The sequence below is a fragment of the Gekko japonicus genome, unplaced genomic scaffold, assembly GCF_001447785.1.
Source record: "Gekko japonicus isolate JY-2015 unplaced genomic scaffold, Gekko_japonicus_V1.1 scaffold133, whole genome shotgun sequence".
NCBI classification, from domain to species: Eukaryota; Metazoa; Chordata; class Lepidosauria; order Squamata; family Gekkonidae; genus Gekko; species Gekko japonicus.
In genome coordinates, this window is record NW_015171506.1 from 583841 (window position 1) to 602504 (window position 18664).

The following is an 18664-nucleotide window of genomic DNA, read 5'->3' on the forward strand; positions in this document are numbered from 1 at the left end:
AGTTGTATCAGGAATAGAGCAGGGGATGGTGAGTTCTTTAAACTAGCTCTTTATAAGAAAATTAAAATTTGAGCAGGCAACAGAGTATACTTAAAGCTTGAATTCTAAGTTTTGTTTGTCTTGGAGATTTTTTATAGCAACAAAGTTTCATAACAATATCTCAGTTTTCTAGAAGTTAGAACTTTCTTCCTTTATATCACTACTTCCCTTTTGAAATTATAACTTTCCCTTTCTGTACTCTTGAGGAGTCTAAGACCATTTCCCTTTTCACTTCTCAAACCAGAGATCCCTTCTGAGTTGAACCCTCTGAATATCCTCCTTTTCCTAGGAGCAATATCCCTTTTCTGTTTGGCTAGGCAGGCAATTTCCCACTAACTAACCAACCTCTTCTGGCAAACCCTAACCCCAGTTCTGGAGACAGCGAATAAACAGAGAATTCAGCTAGTGCTGACACTTAGACATTAAGTTATTTGTGAACTTTTCCCCAAACGTATTGGGGTACAGTAAAGGCTAGGAGTTGTGTCTTTTCACTTCTCAAGTGACTTGTCTGTTTTGCTCAGACACACACACACTCCTCCTGACTGGCAACTGCCAAGTCAAAATCCAAACAATGACTGACTGACTCTCTGACAAGACTCACAAGATTTTATAAAACTCTCCTCAGCTGGTGCTGACCAATTGGGGGGGGGGGGGGGAGCAGGCAGCAGCCTGTCACTCAAACTGCTTTTCAGTGAGGCATTAACCCCTAATGTCCCAGCTCTCTGAGTTTGATGCACTAAGCATCCTAGGTTTTTAGGTTAGTTCGTCACACCAGAGCTGCACCTCACTGTATATTTTGCTCCTGTTGCACTATAGCAGGAGTCCTAGGGTTGCCAGGTGCCTACCTCGTGCTAGTGGGGGAATTTGGGAGGTGTTCTGGGGGTGCAAAGGCAAGTTATTTATTTAATAAAGCTGTCTTGGGGTAATAGGTGGGATGTCAACAATGTGATGACATCACTTCCAGAAGTGACATCATCATGTCGGTGACATCGGGGCAATGCTCTTCTTTTTAGACAAAACTCTATGGTAAAAATGGCCACAAACCGTATACTTTGCCCAAAAAGTAGAGCATCACCCCTAATGTGATGTTCAGAAGTGATATCATCACATTGCCGATGTTGCACATGAACATCTGTTTGGGGGTGGGGTTTCCCTGCCAGCCAGCTGGCCAGTGGCAGGCAGGAGCTCACAAAAGTGGGGAATCCCCTGCCCCCACCTGGGGACTGGCAAGCCTAAGGGGTCCCCAACCTTATCGAAACTGCAGACACTTTTGGAATTAAAACCCTGTATTGAAAAAACCCACCAAATATTTAAAAAACATATAGAATATCTATCCACAGACACACTGTGGGAATGTCCATTCAAATTCAGAAGGGTGTGGAATATGATGCACTAAAACTAGGGAATATGTGTAGAATGGAATGAATGACATTTGTCCAGGTCTGATTACATGTATCGTCTTGCATCTGTAAAATGCTAGAACACATGCAATAACTATCTTATTCAAGAATAAGTAGTTTTCCCTCTGTCCTCTCTGTTTGCATTAGAAGACTTGCATTAAGTCTGCATATGATCCAAATCTCAGATTCTTTGGTACAGAAGCTGCATCCAAAATAATCTCATCTAATCAAGCTCCCCCAGACAAACTGAAAGTAAAAAGAAACTTGACTTGAAATTTCCCCCCCTCACACACATCTTTCTCTTTAGGTGTGTGATGGGTCTCTTTTTTATATTAAATCTGATTTATTTGAGGAGATGCCATTACCTCTTATTTACTGATGAAAACTAGAATATTTGCCAACCCCCCTCCTCAGAAAAATATTTTGAGTTTTAGCCTTCCCATAGAGCACAATAGCAGCTATTTCCTAACAGGCATACATAATGCTCTTCTGGGTTGCCCAGCAACCAACAAGAAGGCATGTCAAGGATCCAGTGAATGACAAAGAAAATGTGGCAATACTTTAACATTAAGTGAGATGGTGGTGCTCTCTTCTGGGTTAACTGGCTGAGTTGTTTGCCTAAAATTCTAATATTTGAGTTCTTAGAATAACAAAAGGTAAAAAGTGAAAGGAATCCTATTCAAAAAGCAACACTTGCTCACTGGAGCCCAGGCATGCAAATTTCTGGGCCATATTAGTGTCTAAGCATGAAGCATAAGAAACAAGAGTGGCTTTGAATATGTGCCTTGACATCACTACTGAAGATGCTGAACCAGAATGTGAGGTTATAGAGAAAAGCTTCCATTAGAAACTGTATGCATTTTTATAAGAAACCTTCTGACTTGTGGGACATGCATCACTTGTGGGCTTACTTTCCACATAAAACATTCATAATCTAAACAAATAAACAAGTATAACTGCAACTGTTTATTGAAAACAAAGATTTTTGTTTGTTTGTTTGTTTTACCTTCACTGCAACCAAGATCTTATCCTGCTCAGAACACAGGTTATAACATTCAGCCAAGAAGACTTTCCCAAAAGCTCCTTCTCCTAGCTCTCTTTTTAGAACAATATTATGTCTCTTGATGTGCTGGACAACTGTAAAATGAAGATAAAGTCAGAATTAGCAAGGAATTCCAAAGTCCAAGCAAAAGGCCAGCTTATAGTATGAGGCAGTCACTGGCATTTGTGTCTCCTGTGTTTCAGTTTAGCAGTTAGGCAGTGAGAAACTGACCTGGTAAGCCTTCCCTGTCAGTGCTGGACATGAAGGTTGCATGAGGTGAATGACCATTTGCTACATAAGTCATAGAACTGCCATTCAGGGCCAAATCCTGGCAACCATAAATATTTGTGGATCACACATACAGCTGATGGACAATCAAACAACTCAAGTGGCATCTGTTAATTTTTAAGACTCTTGAAGTGCAATCAAAAACACTGTGTGAACAGAAACCTAGGCAGACAGAATAAAACAGGAAAAGCTAGAGGAAGATGCAACCAAGTGAGCAACTTAAGCTACGCTCCCTTTAGTGGCTGCTCTCAAGGCTGAAGACTTCAGCTTCCATTTACATAAGTATGATAATAAGGTAAAGCATGAAGAATCATAGAATTGATATTGGACATCATGATCAACCCCTACTTAACTTGCACCAGTGGTCTCTGCAGCATAAGACAAGAGTCTAGAGACCCTCAAAGCATACGCCTGCCAAGTCAGATTGGGCTGTTCCTGCTGTCCTGTTACCCAAGATGATCCTACTGCGGCCCCTAGAAAAGGAATGATCCATCCTACATGGATGGAGGCTTCATTGGTGCACTTAATGCTAGAGAAGGCATTTGTAGCTTGGTGGTACAGCATGTGATTTGTAGGAAGGTTCCAGCTTCAAGCCTTGGTGCCTCCAGTTTACACATCTCAAGTGCTGGGAAAGACCTCCTCTGCCTAACACTTGGGGGGTGCTGCCAGTCAGAACAGACAGAACTTTGCACTGTATTGAACTAGATGAGTCAGTGGTCTAATTCAGTATAAGCAGCTTTATTTTTTCATAATTTGCAATGTATTCATTAATACACTAGGAGAATAAAACTACAGCTGTGGCAGAGAGAAAGATTGAAATTATCTGTTTCTTATTTCTACAGTAAAGGAACACAAAAGCCCTGAAGAGAAATGAATGCACATTGGGGTTAAAGCAGCATTGCAGCATCAACTCCAGCCCTGACCTATATGCATTAATGGAAGGTGGTCCACAGGACTGGGAGCTCTCCTTTTTTGGAAATCGTATTTATGCAGAGCACTCTCTACATGCACAATGGATGTGTGTTGGAACATGGCAGAGCTCATCACTGTGATGTCACTCTGCTTGCCATGCAGAGAAGAAGAGAAGAAGAGATTGGATTTATACCCCGCCCTTCACTTGAAGTCTCAGAGCAGCTTACAAACTCCTCTCCCTTCCCCTCCCCACAACAGACACCCTGTGAAGTACGTAGGGCTGAGAGAGCTCTTTCAAGAACTGCCCTTTCAAGGACAGCTCTTGTCAGAACTATGGCTTGCCCAAGGTCATCCAGCAGCTGCAAGTGGAGGAGTGGGGAATCAAACCCGGTTCTCCCAGATTAGAGTCCGCACACTTAACCACTACACACGAACTGGCATATTCATGTCATATGTGCTGAACAGGTGAAAAGACCAATACCCTTGCAATTCATGGCTTTATGTATGCCTGTATGTATGGACACACCCAAATTAAATAGCCGCATCCTAAGGGAAAATCCGTACTACAATGTTTTTTTATTTTTTTATTTATTTTATTGGATTTATACCCTGCCCTCCCCACTTTACAGCAGGCTCAGGGCAGCTTACACAAATTAAATACAGAACAATTAAAATCACATAAAATCATCTAAAACAATTCAATTGTAAACAGTCATAATTTATAAAGTGCTGCATAATAAGTTAGTTGTACTTAAGTGTGTACACAAGATCCCACCACCATTCTGCTCATGATCTTCCTAACAAGCAGGCGGTGCAGGCTAGGTGTTAAGAGCCAAGGGCCAGGGCTATAGTTAAAGCTGTTAATATGGTGTTAATATGGTGGCGGCTCCTAATTATAGGCCTGGTGGAAGAGCTCCTTCTTGCAGGCCCTGAGGAACTCTAAAAGATCCTGCAGGGCCCTGATCTCCTCCGGACAGTCATAGTGTCTCCACAGGAATCCTTCCTGGGCATTGTAGGTCTGTGACAGGGACTGGGGATTTCTTAGTACCCTCATTCAACTCCACAATTTTGGCAGTAAGGTGGGGGAAGGGAGCCATGACAATGGCTGCAATAACCTCTTCAAAAATACCTAAACAATTTAAATTTGATGAAGTGGAAGCAGCTGTGATGGTTTGCAATACCTGTGCTTTTCAGCAACAATCGATGAAAAAGAAGAAAATCAAATGGGAGCATGGATTAGGTTTGCATTGTTGGGGAGGGGGGGGCTTCATTTTTGATGGGCCATTGATTATACTGAAACAGTTTTAGTCATCACAGTTGAGTGAGCCATGTAGGAAACAATTCTGAACACTGCTGTTTCAAGAAACAAATTATGAAGAGAGGAAACTCCGAAAAACAGACCATGTTTTTTGTCTTCTCACTTCCGTTTTTTATTTCTTTAACAGCTGCTCCCCTTTACTACACTGCACAGAAAAGGAAGGAGAGGGGGTAAATTCACATAACCCAAGAAGACAGAGTATGTCCTCCTCTTTTAATTAAATCCAACCTACTCTGCTGCTCTCATCACTTGCTCCTCTTAAATTAAACTGCCACTTACTCTATCTGCTTCATGCAACAACTGGGATAAAGAAGATATTTCATTCTCGCAAACATGATTTACACTCTTGCTCTGAGGTAAAAACCAAGGGAGAGAGAAATAAGACAAGAAGAGCAATATTGCCAAAGGAGCTTGTGCCAAAGCAACTGCCCACTGACAAGACTGCAGCCTTGGATTGTTAAATGTTTCCTTTTACATCTAGGTTTTTGCTTAAGGCTGTAGGACTGATTTCACATAAGAGCTGCGCCGCTGTCGCGCCTCTCTTTGCCCCGCTTCTATTGGTCAATTTCCCACTTGAAGCCCCGTGGCCGCATTTTGACCCATGGCTTCACCCGATTTTCCCTGTGGTTTCATGATCCTCAAAACAGGGTCACGAAACCGCGGGGAAAATCGGGCGAAACCACGGGTCAAAATGTGGCTGCTCAGCTTTGAGTGGGAAATTGACCAATAGAAGCAGGGCAAAGGGAAGCGTGACCACGGTGCAGCTCTTGTGTGAAATCAGTCATAGAGAAGCTCTAGAGAAGGCCATGGTGATGATCAGCTGCATTTTTGCTTGCTTTCCTGTGAAAGTTGATACTTGCATAGATGGCCTGGAAATGGCAGGTAGGTGGGAGCCATTATTACTCTGTAACAGGAGAAAAAAATCTGAGTTCAGTAGCACTTTAAAGACCAACAACATTTTCCAGGGTTTAAGCTTTCAGGAGCCAAAGCTCACTACATTACATACAGAACAAAGAATGAGTCCAGTGGCACCTTTAAGACCAACAAAGTTTTATTACTGTACAAACTTTCATGGGTATGCAAACTTCGACTGATTTCCCACAAGCTGCTGGTCCGTGCTCGCTCTTCCCTTTGCCCCAATTGTACGTGTCAATTTCACACCATGTGCTGCGTGGCCGCATTTTGCCCCGCAGCTTCGCCTGATTTCCCCTGCGTCTACTCAGTCCTGACTGAGTAGATGCAGGGGAAATTGGGCGAAGCTGCGGGGCAAAATGCAGCCATGCGGCACATGGTGTGAAATTGACACGTACAATTGGGGCAAAGGGAAGAGCGAGCACGGACCAGCAGCTTGCGGAAAATCAGTCTTCCTCAAATACAATGAAATGTATCTGAGGAAGTATGTGTGCACACGAAAGCCAGCTGTTGAGGACTGATGTTTGGTTATGGGATTCAGGAACAGAGATTGACCTGCAGCACAGGGCAGCTTCAGCCGGCTTTGTCATGAGGCTACACCTCGTGGCCCGACAGTGAGACAAATCACATCCTTGCTATGATGCCACTCTGCTGCCTGTACCTATGCATACATTCTCATTCTAACACTCTCCCTCTCTGAGTTGATAATTACCATGTTCTGAGCCAAGCAGCTGTCACTAAGGAACAGGAGCTGCCCAAACACTTTCACAGCACAATGCATGCAAGTTTATTGGCTGATTTATCACACCATAATGAACTTGCTCACAGCCTCCCATAGCATGGGAAGCCGAGGAAGATGGGCACAGGCTTGAACATTTTGTTCCGATGCATCTGAAAGGAGGGGTGAACAATCAGGAGAATTCTTATACACATTCCCCCCCACCTCCATACACACTGTCCAGTGTTGCTTGAAAAGTGGGCACCAGGCAAGCATCCAAGGCTGGTCGGTATTCACAGAAGGGCACAGTTCCAATCTTCCGGCAGATGCAAGAGCTGCTGAATAAGGGCATGCGCGGATAATGGGCAATTAAAAAAAATACAGGAAGAGAAAGGTCAGGAGTGGTCAGAACAAACTTCATTCAGCCTTGCCTTACCCTGTGAGATGGGTTAGGCTGAGAGACTGTGATTCTCATGAGGTCACCTAGGAAAGCTTTGTGGCTGGGCAGGGAGAGGAATCTGGCTCTCCTTCCCCTGAGTCCATCAGTCTAGTCACTATACATCATGCTGGCTTTCAGGCTGGCTGCACATGTGCACAATGACCAATCCGGATACCAATCCAAATACACTGAACAGAACTGGACTTCTCCAATCTCTTTCAAAAAGCACACACTGTGGACAACTGGGAAGAAGACACCCCCATTAATCTAATGGGGAGAAGAAGAAGAAGAAGAAAGAGAAGAAGAAAAAGAAGAAGACGAGGAGGAGGAAGAGTAGTAGTAGTAGTAGTAGTAGTTTTTATTTATATCCCACCCTTCACTACCTGAAGGAGTCTCAGAGCAGCTTACAATCTTCTTTCCCTTCCCCACCCCTGTGAGGTAGGTGGGTCTGAAAGAGCTCTTTCAAGAATTGCTCTTTCGAGAACAGCTCCGAAAGAACTTGTGACCAACCCAAGGTCACACCAGCAGCTGCATGTGGAGGAGTGGGGAATCAAACCGGGTTCTCCTCAATCAGCGTGCGCGCTCTTAACCACTACACCAAATCTCAGTTAGACATTTCTGCAAGTCTACATTCAACACACAAACCTGGGCAAATAGGAAAGGCTCCATGGCATTAGGCTCCTGTCTCTTCTAGGAACACAGTGCCCTCCCGTTGTCCATTACACCGTTAGCAGAATCCCATCATACACTATGAGAACCTAAGCTTTAAGATTAACATTGCCATCCTAAGCAGAGTCTTAAGGTGGCAATGCAAGTGTTGTGCATAAAAGGAGACTGAATTAGCTTCTCTTACTAGGTAGAAACCCTTAACATTGCAGTGCTAACTAGAACACAAGTATAAATATTTGATAAGAAATGTCACCACAAATGCTTGCCTCCCTCTTAACAGAGCCAGTTTGGTGTAGTGGTTAAGTGCACAGACTCTAAACTGGGAGAACTGGGTTTGATTCCCCACTCCTCCACTTGCACCTGGCTGGATGACCTTGGGCAAGCCGTAGTTCTGATAAGAGCTGTTCTTGAAAAAGAACAGTTTCTGTCAAGAGCTCTCTCAGCCCCACCTACCTCACAGGGTGCCTGTTGTGGGGATGGGAAGGGAAAGAGGTTTGTAAACCGCTCTGAGACTCCTCTGGGTAGTGAAGGGCAGGGTATAAATCTATTCTCTTCTTCTTCTTTTGCCATTCACTTCTATCTCAATCTTCTGTTTTTTTGATGGAACAGAATCTATTCTGGGCCTCTTCAGACAAGGTACATGTGTGTTTTCCTTTGCTATTTTATAATCCTGATTATTATCATGTTGTTCCTTTTATGTTTTTATACTACATGCTACAAAACTCACTTTGGGTCAGTGGGCACACAGACATGTACAATATTTGACTGCTATCAGTTCAGTCAGTTCACACATTCAGATGCTGGCCTTCAAGAGTGAATCATTTCAAGAGCTGAGCTTGAAATGCTAAAAGCTAAACAAACATGAAATGCTAATAACTAAACAAACAACTTCAAAGGCATAGTGTTTGATGTTACAGTGGATGAGAAGAAAGCTTTATATGGAACGGTTCATGCACATAGGAAAGGCATCATTTGATATTGCTGTTATCAAGTGATGGGCATGCCTGAGTCAAGTGAATTGTTCAGAGTACAACAGTTAGCAAGGCCTGCTTATAGCATCTCTTCAGTGCTGCCTCTTGAGCCTTCCTCTGTGTTCTCTAGTGACACACCAAAATGCAGACACACTATGGATTAATCTGTTTAATGGCATGCAATTAGCAGGGCTCTTAAGAGACACCTTACAGGGTGATCCTCCGCAGAGGTATTCCAGTCTACACCCTTTGTAGTCAATTAAATGTAATCATCTTATTATTTTATGGCTCAACTGGTTTAAATTTGCATAGGAGGAAAAACACAATTGTTCTAAATAACAAAGCATATTTGGGACTCAAGAGTCAAAGGCACTTTTGCTAGTGGAAAGGGGGAACCCCCAGTTTCCATGGTCTAGAGGCAGCACCATACCCCACATCTCATACCATTTCCGAGGGTCTCTCAACCTTCTTGAGTGACTCCTCAAGGGTGTTGGCTTTGGGGAGGCAGATGCAGGAAAGCACGATAAGACAAAGAGAATTCTTCTTGCACTGCTTTGGACCAACATCTTTGCATTAAATACGTAGACTAGCAGACTTCATCTCAGAAGAGGCATTCCATGTTCAACTCACTTAAGAGAGATGACTTTAAAATAGTGCTTGCCACCTGTGACTTTTGCAGATATTGCATTAAAAATGTAAAATGTGTTCATCAATTAATTGTAACTTTTTAATTGATTACAATGATTTAGGTCAATGCATTTAATGATTAATCAAGAAACCCTAGAAATTAGTGGCCATGACATTGCTCAAACCCAATTGGTACGTTAGGTCTAAAATGATTTTTCTCTCTAAAGTACTCCCGTTTTAATATGGATTTTAAAAATTAATGGAATGTGTGGCATAGATATAATATCATTGTTTAACATCAGCTGTATTTAGCATTTGACTACAATATTCAATGAAAGTTTAAAAAATTAATTTATTTTATAGGACATACATTGTTTAACAGGATCAGGACCATATGATATAAGGGCAGTATATTTGTTTATATGTGCAATTCCTTTTTATTGTAAAATCTATGATTAGTGGCCACTGAGGAAGGCAAGTATGCTGAAATGCATTATTTTTTAAAAATTACTATGCCAAATGCTGTGGCTAGACTGCTGGTTGTGGTCAGTTACCAGGAGCATGTGACCCAGATACTACAGTAATTACACTGGTTACTGATCCACTCCCAAAGGTGCTGGTTTTGTCAAAACCCAACATGGCTTGGGACTGGGGTATCTGAAGGAACATCCTCTCTCAGATGTTTCTGCCCAGGAATTAAGATCACAGGAAAATGTATTTATTATTCGCATTTATATCCTGCCCATCCCGCGGACGGGCTCAGGGCGGCAACATCATTATAATAAATACAGTTTCAGTTTAAAACACAATAAAACATTATAATAATTAAAACAATGGGTACAGCTTGAAACAACATCAGTTGGCTATAAAGTTCTGGCCCAGTGGTGCAGTGAGTTAAAGGCCAGTTTTCGGTGGTCAGCAAATAGATGGGTGACAGCAACCTCAGGGAGGCCATATATGGGCACCCATTGCCTCAACCAAAGGCCTGGCAGAACAGCTCTGTCTTGCAGGCCCTGCAGAACTGAGTAAGATCCCACAGGGCCCTGATCTCAATAGGGAGCATGTTTCACCAGGTGGAACCAGGACAGAGAGGCAAGATGGGCGTCCTTCGAGCCAGGGACCACCAGGAGGTGTTGATCTTTTGAGTGTAACGCTCTTTGAGGCATATATGGGAAAAGGTGGTCCCTTTGATATGTTGGTCCTAGGCTGTATAAGGCTTTAAAGGTAAAAACCAGCACCTTGAAAAGAATCCAGTACTCAACTGGCAACCAATGCAGTTGGCGGAGCACGTGCTTCACGTGAACCCGCACAGGCATTGATGTCAGCAGGTGCACCACTGCATTCTGCACCAGTTGTAATTTCCAGGTCAGCTTCACGGGTAAGCCTGCGTAGAACAAGTTGCAATAATCAAATCTGGAAGTGACCATTGCATGGGTCATCGTTGCTAGGTCTTGGGGGGGGGGGAGATAGGGCTTCAATGGCCCAATCTGCCTAAGATGGAAAAACACAGATCTGGCAACTGCAGCAACCTGGGCCTCCATGGAAAGAGAGGCATACAATGTCACTCCCAGATTCCTCACTGTCTGGGCTGGCACCAAAGGCACCCCTTCCAGTGTGGGGAGCCTGGCGCCCACATCCAACCCCCCTCGACTCAGGTACAGGACCTACATCTTAGATGGATTTAACTTCAACCGATTTTGCCGCAACCATCCAGCCACAGCATCCAAAGCCTCGGCCAAGTTTGTAGGAACAGAAGACAGATGGCCATCCATTAACAGATAGAGCTGGGTGTCATCAGCATACTGATGACAACCCAGCCCATAACACTAGACTAACTGGGTGAGGGGGCACATATAGATGTTAAAAAACATTGGCGAGAGGATCGCCCCCTGCAGCACTCCACATTCCAAGGGGTATCGCAGGGAGACCCTCTCGCCAAGTGCCACCCACTGTCCCAGGCCATGGAGGAAGGAGGAAAACCATTTCAAGGCAGAGGTCCTTCTGCATGTCTCTCCAATCAAAGAAATTTGTCTGGTGGGTACACAAGAGCGGGCAGCCCCACAATTATGGAACAATGTTCCCAGGGAGGTGTCTGTGGCCCCCTCACTTTCAGTCTTCAGGAGGCAGCTGAGGACAGTTTTATTTAAGACTGCATTTGACTAATTCAGTTTTTATTTACTGGCAGTCCTGAGATTTTAAGCTGTGGTCTTTTTAGTTGTTTTTTATAATCATTGTTTTATTTACATTGTAAGCCACCTTGAGTTCTGAAGGCAGAAAGGTGGCTAATAAACGTTTTAAATAAATAAATGTTCGTACATTTGAGATTTATTGATATTTGAGGGTTTTTGTTTATTTTATTGTGCAAAATGTTCACATGCTTGTGGTATACTGATATATGTATTGTATGGTACACTTAGTTGCTTTAATGTGATAGACATTATTGAATTGATTTACAGATATGTTCATTAAAGTAGCATTTTTATAGGTTTGGAATTTTGTTGGCATTTGCTCTCAGTCTTTTGATTTACACATCATTTTTTAAAAAACGTTTATTTTCAGTTTTTTCAACATACATTCATACATCCATTTCCATTTAATTTATATTTGGGGGTTTACAAGTTTACCTCATACCATTTTATGGCTTTATGCCATTTCTGGTTAAATTTGTCATCTAATTTTCCAGCCAACAACATGTTCAACTTATCCATTTCCATTATCTCAAAAAGTTTATCAATCATTTCTTCCCTATCTGGTATATTATACCAGATTTACACCTCATTTGATAGGAGGCACAAAATTACTGTCTTAGTAGTTAGCATGACAACCAACCTGCAATGGCATGTGACAGCTCATAGGTCATATCAGTTTAGTATCTAATTGCTGAAGCATTTGATATCTGACACCAGATAAATGAAGCCACTACACAAATGCATATCACTCACACATCAACTTGTAGATGTCACAGAATGCATTTCAAAGAATGGGACTGAGCAGTGTCATGGCCACTAATTTCTAGGATTTCTCAATTAATCATTAAATGAATTGACCTACATAATTTTGATCAATTAATTTAAGTTTCAGGAAATTTCCCCCAAATTTTACTTTTCCCAATTTTAGTTTTACTATAGCCTGCACCATTTTGTAAACCATTTTAGTTTGAGGTAGTTTGGAGGCTGTGCACTTCTCTACTCAACAGCTCCTTTCCAAAGCACAAATTGAGGTAGATTATGGAAGTGTACATAGTTCCCCTCCTGCAAAGCTATCCACTTGTTTATTAGGTACAGATGGGATATTGTGGCAGTTGCATATCTACAAAGGTCTTTCATGTAAAATGTTTCCATTTTCAGGTGTAGATTAGGATGTCAAAGCAACAGGGGCCTTTGGGAGCCACCTGTGAAAGGGTGACCATCAGTATCCAACAAAGCAGAAACGGTTACAAGACTAAAAACTTCAGTTTCTTTTGCAGTACTTTTGCAATTCGAAGCAGCTGTAAATTGGTACAGCTGCATGAAACACACACACACACACACAGATATCTTTATTGGCATATAGAAACACACACTCAGTAGGAAGTATGTGTGACCACTACATGGTCTAATTTACATTTTCTGAAAGAGGAAGGAGCATAAGATTTCTAAAAAAAAATGTTTAAGAATTCTGAGATGGGCAACCCAACCCTACGCATATTTCCTTAAAGGATTTCCTTGTGACTTACCCCCCAGGTACATAGCTTTGAGGGCACCTGAATATATGCACTCACAATACAAAGTCCCGCCTCAAAGTGGTGACAAATTAGGAGAAAATCATTCATGAAGAAGATTGGGTGCAATTGTTAGTCAACATTCCTTCATTCCTCTCAATGGATTCCAAAACCTGATAGACGATTTGTGGGTGAGAGAAATCCGTGAAGCAGTGAAAATGTATCACAAGACCCCCATGCAGACTGACTGCATGTTTATTTGCCAAAACACCCAGGGAGGGGTGCCACATGCTGCAGTCAACATGCATGGAGCCCCACAGTGGGGCAAACAGGGCTTGCAGCTGTTCCAGCTCAGGAAAACAGTGCAAAAGAATGCTGAAGCCCCCCTGAAGCCCCTTTTACCACCCCCATGCTGCACTCTCAAGCTAACTTGGGCCCTGGAGTGTTTGGATCACTCTCCTTAAGGGACTGTATCCTTCCCTATGTTTCAGTGCAATGTCTAGAGAGGACTAAAAGTGTTTTCCTTAGGTTATATTAGGTTCTGGCCATAGGGACATGAAGAGAATCATTTTTAGGGGCTACCCCACCAACTGTGACAAATCTTATTTTTAGAAATATGTTAAAGCTCAATTCTGAACATATTTTTAAAAATTAAGATTACTATTGGTCTTATTAAAAATATAAACAGAGGTAGCCTTCTCTATCTGGCCCACCCAACTGGGGGGGGGCGCGACATCTAAAAGCCCTAGGAGACCAGAAAAAGCCGCTATCGTGATAGAGAAGGGGGAAGAAAGTGGTGAGTATGGCTGTTGCGCAACCTGCGGAGATGAACAGCAGTGGGCGCCGGATGCCACGTAAGTCTGCGATTTGAGGAAACTAGTACCTCGTAGGTTCTAGTTTTTAACTCCGCACCTTCGGCGGGGAGCCATGGGAGCACTGCACTTCCCAAATGTTGGGGTGAGATTGCGCCCGGAAAATCCACGGGACTCCCGTGCCTCTCCCGCAGCAACTTTGCCATGTGACCGAGGCCACAGCTGCTTTTACAAGGCAAAAGAGAATACTTCTGTGTCATAAGCCCATGAGCTAGCAGAATCTGTAAATGTAAACCATGTATAGGTTTGGACCTGAGAAGAGTGAGTGGAATTCTGCTTACGCAATGGGCCTTTCCTGCCTCTCTTTCCTAGTACAAAGTCGCTCCCATAGAATTGGGGCCAATCCATAACAACAGGGATGTGGCAGAGGAGATTGCAGCTGGAAGTGGGGGATAAGTGGAAAGAGGAGAACCCTCCTCCATGCACAAGCTCAGAAAAGAAATCATGAAACTGCCTTTCAGACACACAAGGGACCCTCTGGATCCAAGCCATTAAGTTGTAAACTGGAAGTATTTTGTTCAAGGGTTATTTGTCTACAGTGAGAAAGATAAGTTTCTGATTACAGATGTTCTTTTAAAAAGAGGAACGGTTTAGATATAAGTGGCAAGAGTATGAGTAAGCTGCTCAAGTTCAAAAGAAAGGAAAGTCTCCAGACCTCAGTTAATTTGTAGCGTTAATCAGATTTCCTCCCATTTTCCCACTTAAGCACTTTAGGTACTGTTAATTTAGATTCATTAATCTTGAACAGCCCAGAGCAGCTGCTCAGCAACTGGCCAAACATCTGATGGGAAAAATGCTGCTCAGTGGGTCCATCAGCCACTCTACTAAAACCTCTAATTCAGCAAGGGAAGGGCCACTTCCCTGCTTCTGGCGTGACACCTTAGCTGGTTGTTATTAAAGCTTTGATCCTCTTTTATGTCAGGCACCCTTCCTCTGTGGTTTTTCACTTGTTTATTTAGTCTGGGGTTTAAAAAGACAGAAATAGTTTTGGCTCAGCATTGCAGCTTCATGATGAAAAAAGTCCAGCCATCTATGGCTACTTTACATCATTTGTAAATATCAGTTCAACAACTTTACTTCAGTACTCTGTGCGTGTTTTCAAAGTTTGCTCTCTGAACTAATATATGCCACTAATATATGCCAATAGCAATATATGCTATTGATACTGGCTTGGGTCCCTCCGTTTTCCATTTGGTCTCACACAGTTCCCCTCTTCACTAGAGCCCGTGTCCCATTTTGCTTTTGTCCACACAGGTCTCAAGTTTCCTATCACAGCCTCTCCAGTGGTCACAAAGGAGCTCCAACATCCTCTTTCACTAGCTGGAAAGCAGTTGTAGCTTGGATCCAAAGTACTGTGAACGGAATGAAGTTTGCAGGGTGCGACCTTCCCTCCCCCTCCTCCCAAGGCAGCCCACTTAGCCCACTGAATTTCTGCTTCGAGGGAGCCTCCTTAAGAGAATGGGGTATGTAAAGGGCGTGTTGGGAGCAGGAAGTCAACAAACATCATTCCCTGCTTTGCCGATAGAAGTGCTGTGCTGATAGTATAAGTGCTGCTATGCCAGCAGACAGGCACCGTTGAAGCTAATCCATTACAGAGTGTTTGTGTAATAAATCCATCACAAGTTAGACAGTTGCTCTCTTACCCAAAGTAGTAAGAAGGGGGGGGGATCAGGTCTCCACTTTTCTCATAACATGTTGCACTAATTACATGGAGAAACAGAGAGAAAGAACAATGGAGTGTGTATTCATTATATACCTGTCAAGAGCCCCATTTACTCATTGTATACATGTAGAATGAAGTCTGGAGCACTAAGATTAGGATCACACTTTGGCCTCCTCCAGTGTTACTCAGAACTTCTGTATCAATTCTAGGCATGTGATTTAGACCCTTCTGAAATATGAATGGTTAATCAATGATCATGCAGTGGTCAGCAAAATCACTGTACTTTGGTTTTTCTTTTTTATGCTGTTTTAGAGTGTAATCTCGTATTCGGCATAACAATGATGCAGGACAGTAAATATGGTACATTACTAACCCTATTTTCTAGTCCTCCCAAGTCCAGCCACAGCACAGTCCAAGAACACCTAGAGTTGGATAAAAAGGAACACTTCCAGCAGGAAGTGCTTTGCTTGCACAAGAAGTGGAAGTTGCATAGATTTCCAATTTTTTAGTTATTTGTTAAAATATTTATGCCCCACTTTCCCCTTGCCGTTCAAGGTAGTTTGGTGATTCCCTACTCTGGCTGCTGTCCACCCCAAGGTGCTACAATGTATGGAAGAATTGTCCCATTCTTCCAGTGGAACTCCACTTGTAGTTGTTAGGATCCATCCTTAGCTGGAACATTCCAAAGTTCCACCTAGTTTATGACATACAGAGAACAGGATTTGTAAATAAACCAACCAGTACCCTAAGCATTATACTTAAAACAGGAGACATTTCTTCTCTGAGTGCGTGTTCCATTTGAGTTCACAGAATAATGAAAATAATTTCCAGAAAATCGCATTTGAGCCAATCTTATTAACAATGCATAACATTTTAATTAAATGACTATTGTGCTCAAGTAAGAATCTGCAATTTAGTTCAACGAAGTATTTCTTCAAAGATTTTAAGAGAAGTCCTGACAGGAATAACCAGCTGATGACCAAAAATGATTTGTAGTTGGTAGGTGGCAATAACCACCTTTTTATTTTGAACCAATGTTCAAAATATTATAAATGCTGGATGCTGGCAATCCCACACAGATGGGGAGATACACTAGTAGTGAATAGTTGCAGTCACATGAATATCAAGGAAAGTTTGTGCAAATTGGCAAAATTCCTCTGGGATTGACAAAATTCACCATTTATGATGTCAACATTCACAAAATTTTGGACATTCACTGAGTCATACTATTGTAAAATTGGTATCATATGACCTAAACGAGCTTTTTGGTTTGAGACCACAGGCAAAAGCACCAGTAAAATTCTAAAACTGTATTACAGGCTAAGTTTCTATTACTAAAAACCACAGAACCCCCCCCCCAAAACTATTTTAAGAAGACACTTTCATTGGGGAAGTACCAAATATAAGTCACTTCTAACATATGCTTTACTTGTAAAACAATAAATTTGAAACATTGCTCATTAATTTGTTTGGACATTTTGTTCTGGTTTGACATTATCCTCTATTATTGTATATGGAGATATTTTTACACTTGTAAAATGTAGGGCAATTATCAGCTATAGCTACTATATTGGCGTAAATTAAGAATTTTAGAAGTATCTGTCTCATCCCACAGATTTTTGTTTTCTTCATTACATTATTTAATCTTTGAAGAATTCCATGCTACTTGTTTAAAAGGCTAATATACTAAGGCTCTTAACAAGGTACATTTATTAGACACTACGCCCCACTGAGCTCAATAAGACTTATTTTTGAGAAAGCAAGCTTCGGCTTGCCTGTTTGTTTAGGTGTGAATCAAGGAATCTCAAATGAAATGCCTTTTATTCTTTGTAAAGGTACAGGGTGAAACGTACCACTGTCCAGCCTTATATATTGTTCATCAGTCTTGCTCAGCAACTTTGACTTTGTTGTGATGTTACTTATTTACTGTTTAGTTTAGTTATGTGACATACACTAGCATAGCTTGGTAGCTAAAGTGCTGGAGTCAGTCCCGGTCGACATGTAGTAGTAGAACTCTGAGGTTGGTGGATGGTCTGTACTACTCAGGCTGCAGGTGAGGGATATCATTTTTTAATATTCCCCAGACTGAAAAACTCCCTGGAAGAAAACAAACCATTTGCTCATTGGCAAGAGAGAATCTAACTCACTCAGCTTGCTCTTGAGCTAGTTTTCTATGGGTGATTCTGCACTGGCTTTTCCCTCCATTGTTTTACGAAACCCACATTGGAACAGAAATTCCCCTCTGCATTGCATGTTTCTTTCACTTTCCTTAATCATCGGATTTTATGGTACCGTTCACACTGCATGCCACTTTCGCTTTCTTTGGCCATTGGGTGTATGGTACCTTCTGCATAGATTTATGGCTGTTCAGGGGTGACTTTGCAGTCAGTACGGCATTGCCCCGAGGTATCTGAATGTGGTTTTGAGCTTCATTTTTTCCTCCCAGTTGAGAAAATGTGGAGCGAATGCTAGATGCAAAATTGCCTTATGTATGTAGTGTTTTTCGTTCAGGGGGCATTAAAAATACAATCCATCTCTACAGTCTGAAGTGGCATAGTCCACTCTTCCCTCTCAGGATTTCACTGCTTCATTCTGTGGCATGTGTGAATTAGGCCTCAGCCAAGTGACCTGAGTTCAACTGCCATTCAAATATACACCCACTGGGATATTTAGAGCTAGCTACTACTGTTCCAGCTAACTCACCCTCACATGATTCTTGTGATGTCATAAATGGGCAAAATTGCATGTACACTAACCCGAGGTCCTTGAAGGAAGGTGAGATCATGAGTTCTGGGCAGGGCTGGGCCGCCCATAAGGCAGATTAGACTTTCGCCTAGGGCAGCACTTGAAGGTGAGCATGGAGCTGGCCTGCTGCCCCACCCCATCCCCCCCACCCCTACCAAAAGCCCTGCTCTCAACTCACCCGTTGCTGCCCGGCGCCACCATCCAGGGGGACCCAGGCAGGAGGGAAACCCTTCACAGCACTCCTGCCCGCCCCATCAGGTGGGGCGCAGTGGCGGGGAGAAGAAGAAGAAGAGATTAGATTTATACCCTGCCCTTCACTACCCAGAGGAGTCTCAGAGCGGTTTACAAA

The 18664-nt window shown here is 42.6% G+C and overlaps 1 protein-coding gene across 1 annotated transcript in view; it reads right to left on the reverse strand.

Annotated features, from left to right (window-relative positions):
• The window catches only part of NTRK2 (neurotrophic tyrosine kinase, receptor, type 2), a 279559-nt gene that overhangs the window by 46360 nt on the left and 214535 nt on the right, over positions 1-18664 (reverse strand). The window contains exon 14 of the mRNA XM_015419285.1: positions 2446-2576. Within this exon, the coding sequence (XP_015274771.1) occupies positions 2446-2576 (131 nt within the window). The remainder of the gene's footprint in view (positions 1-2445; positions 2577-18664) is intronic.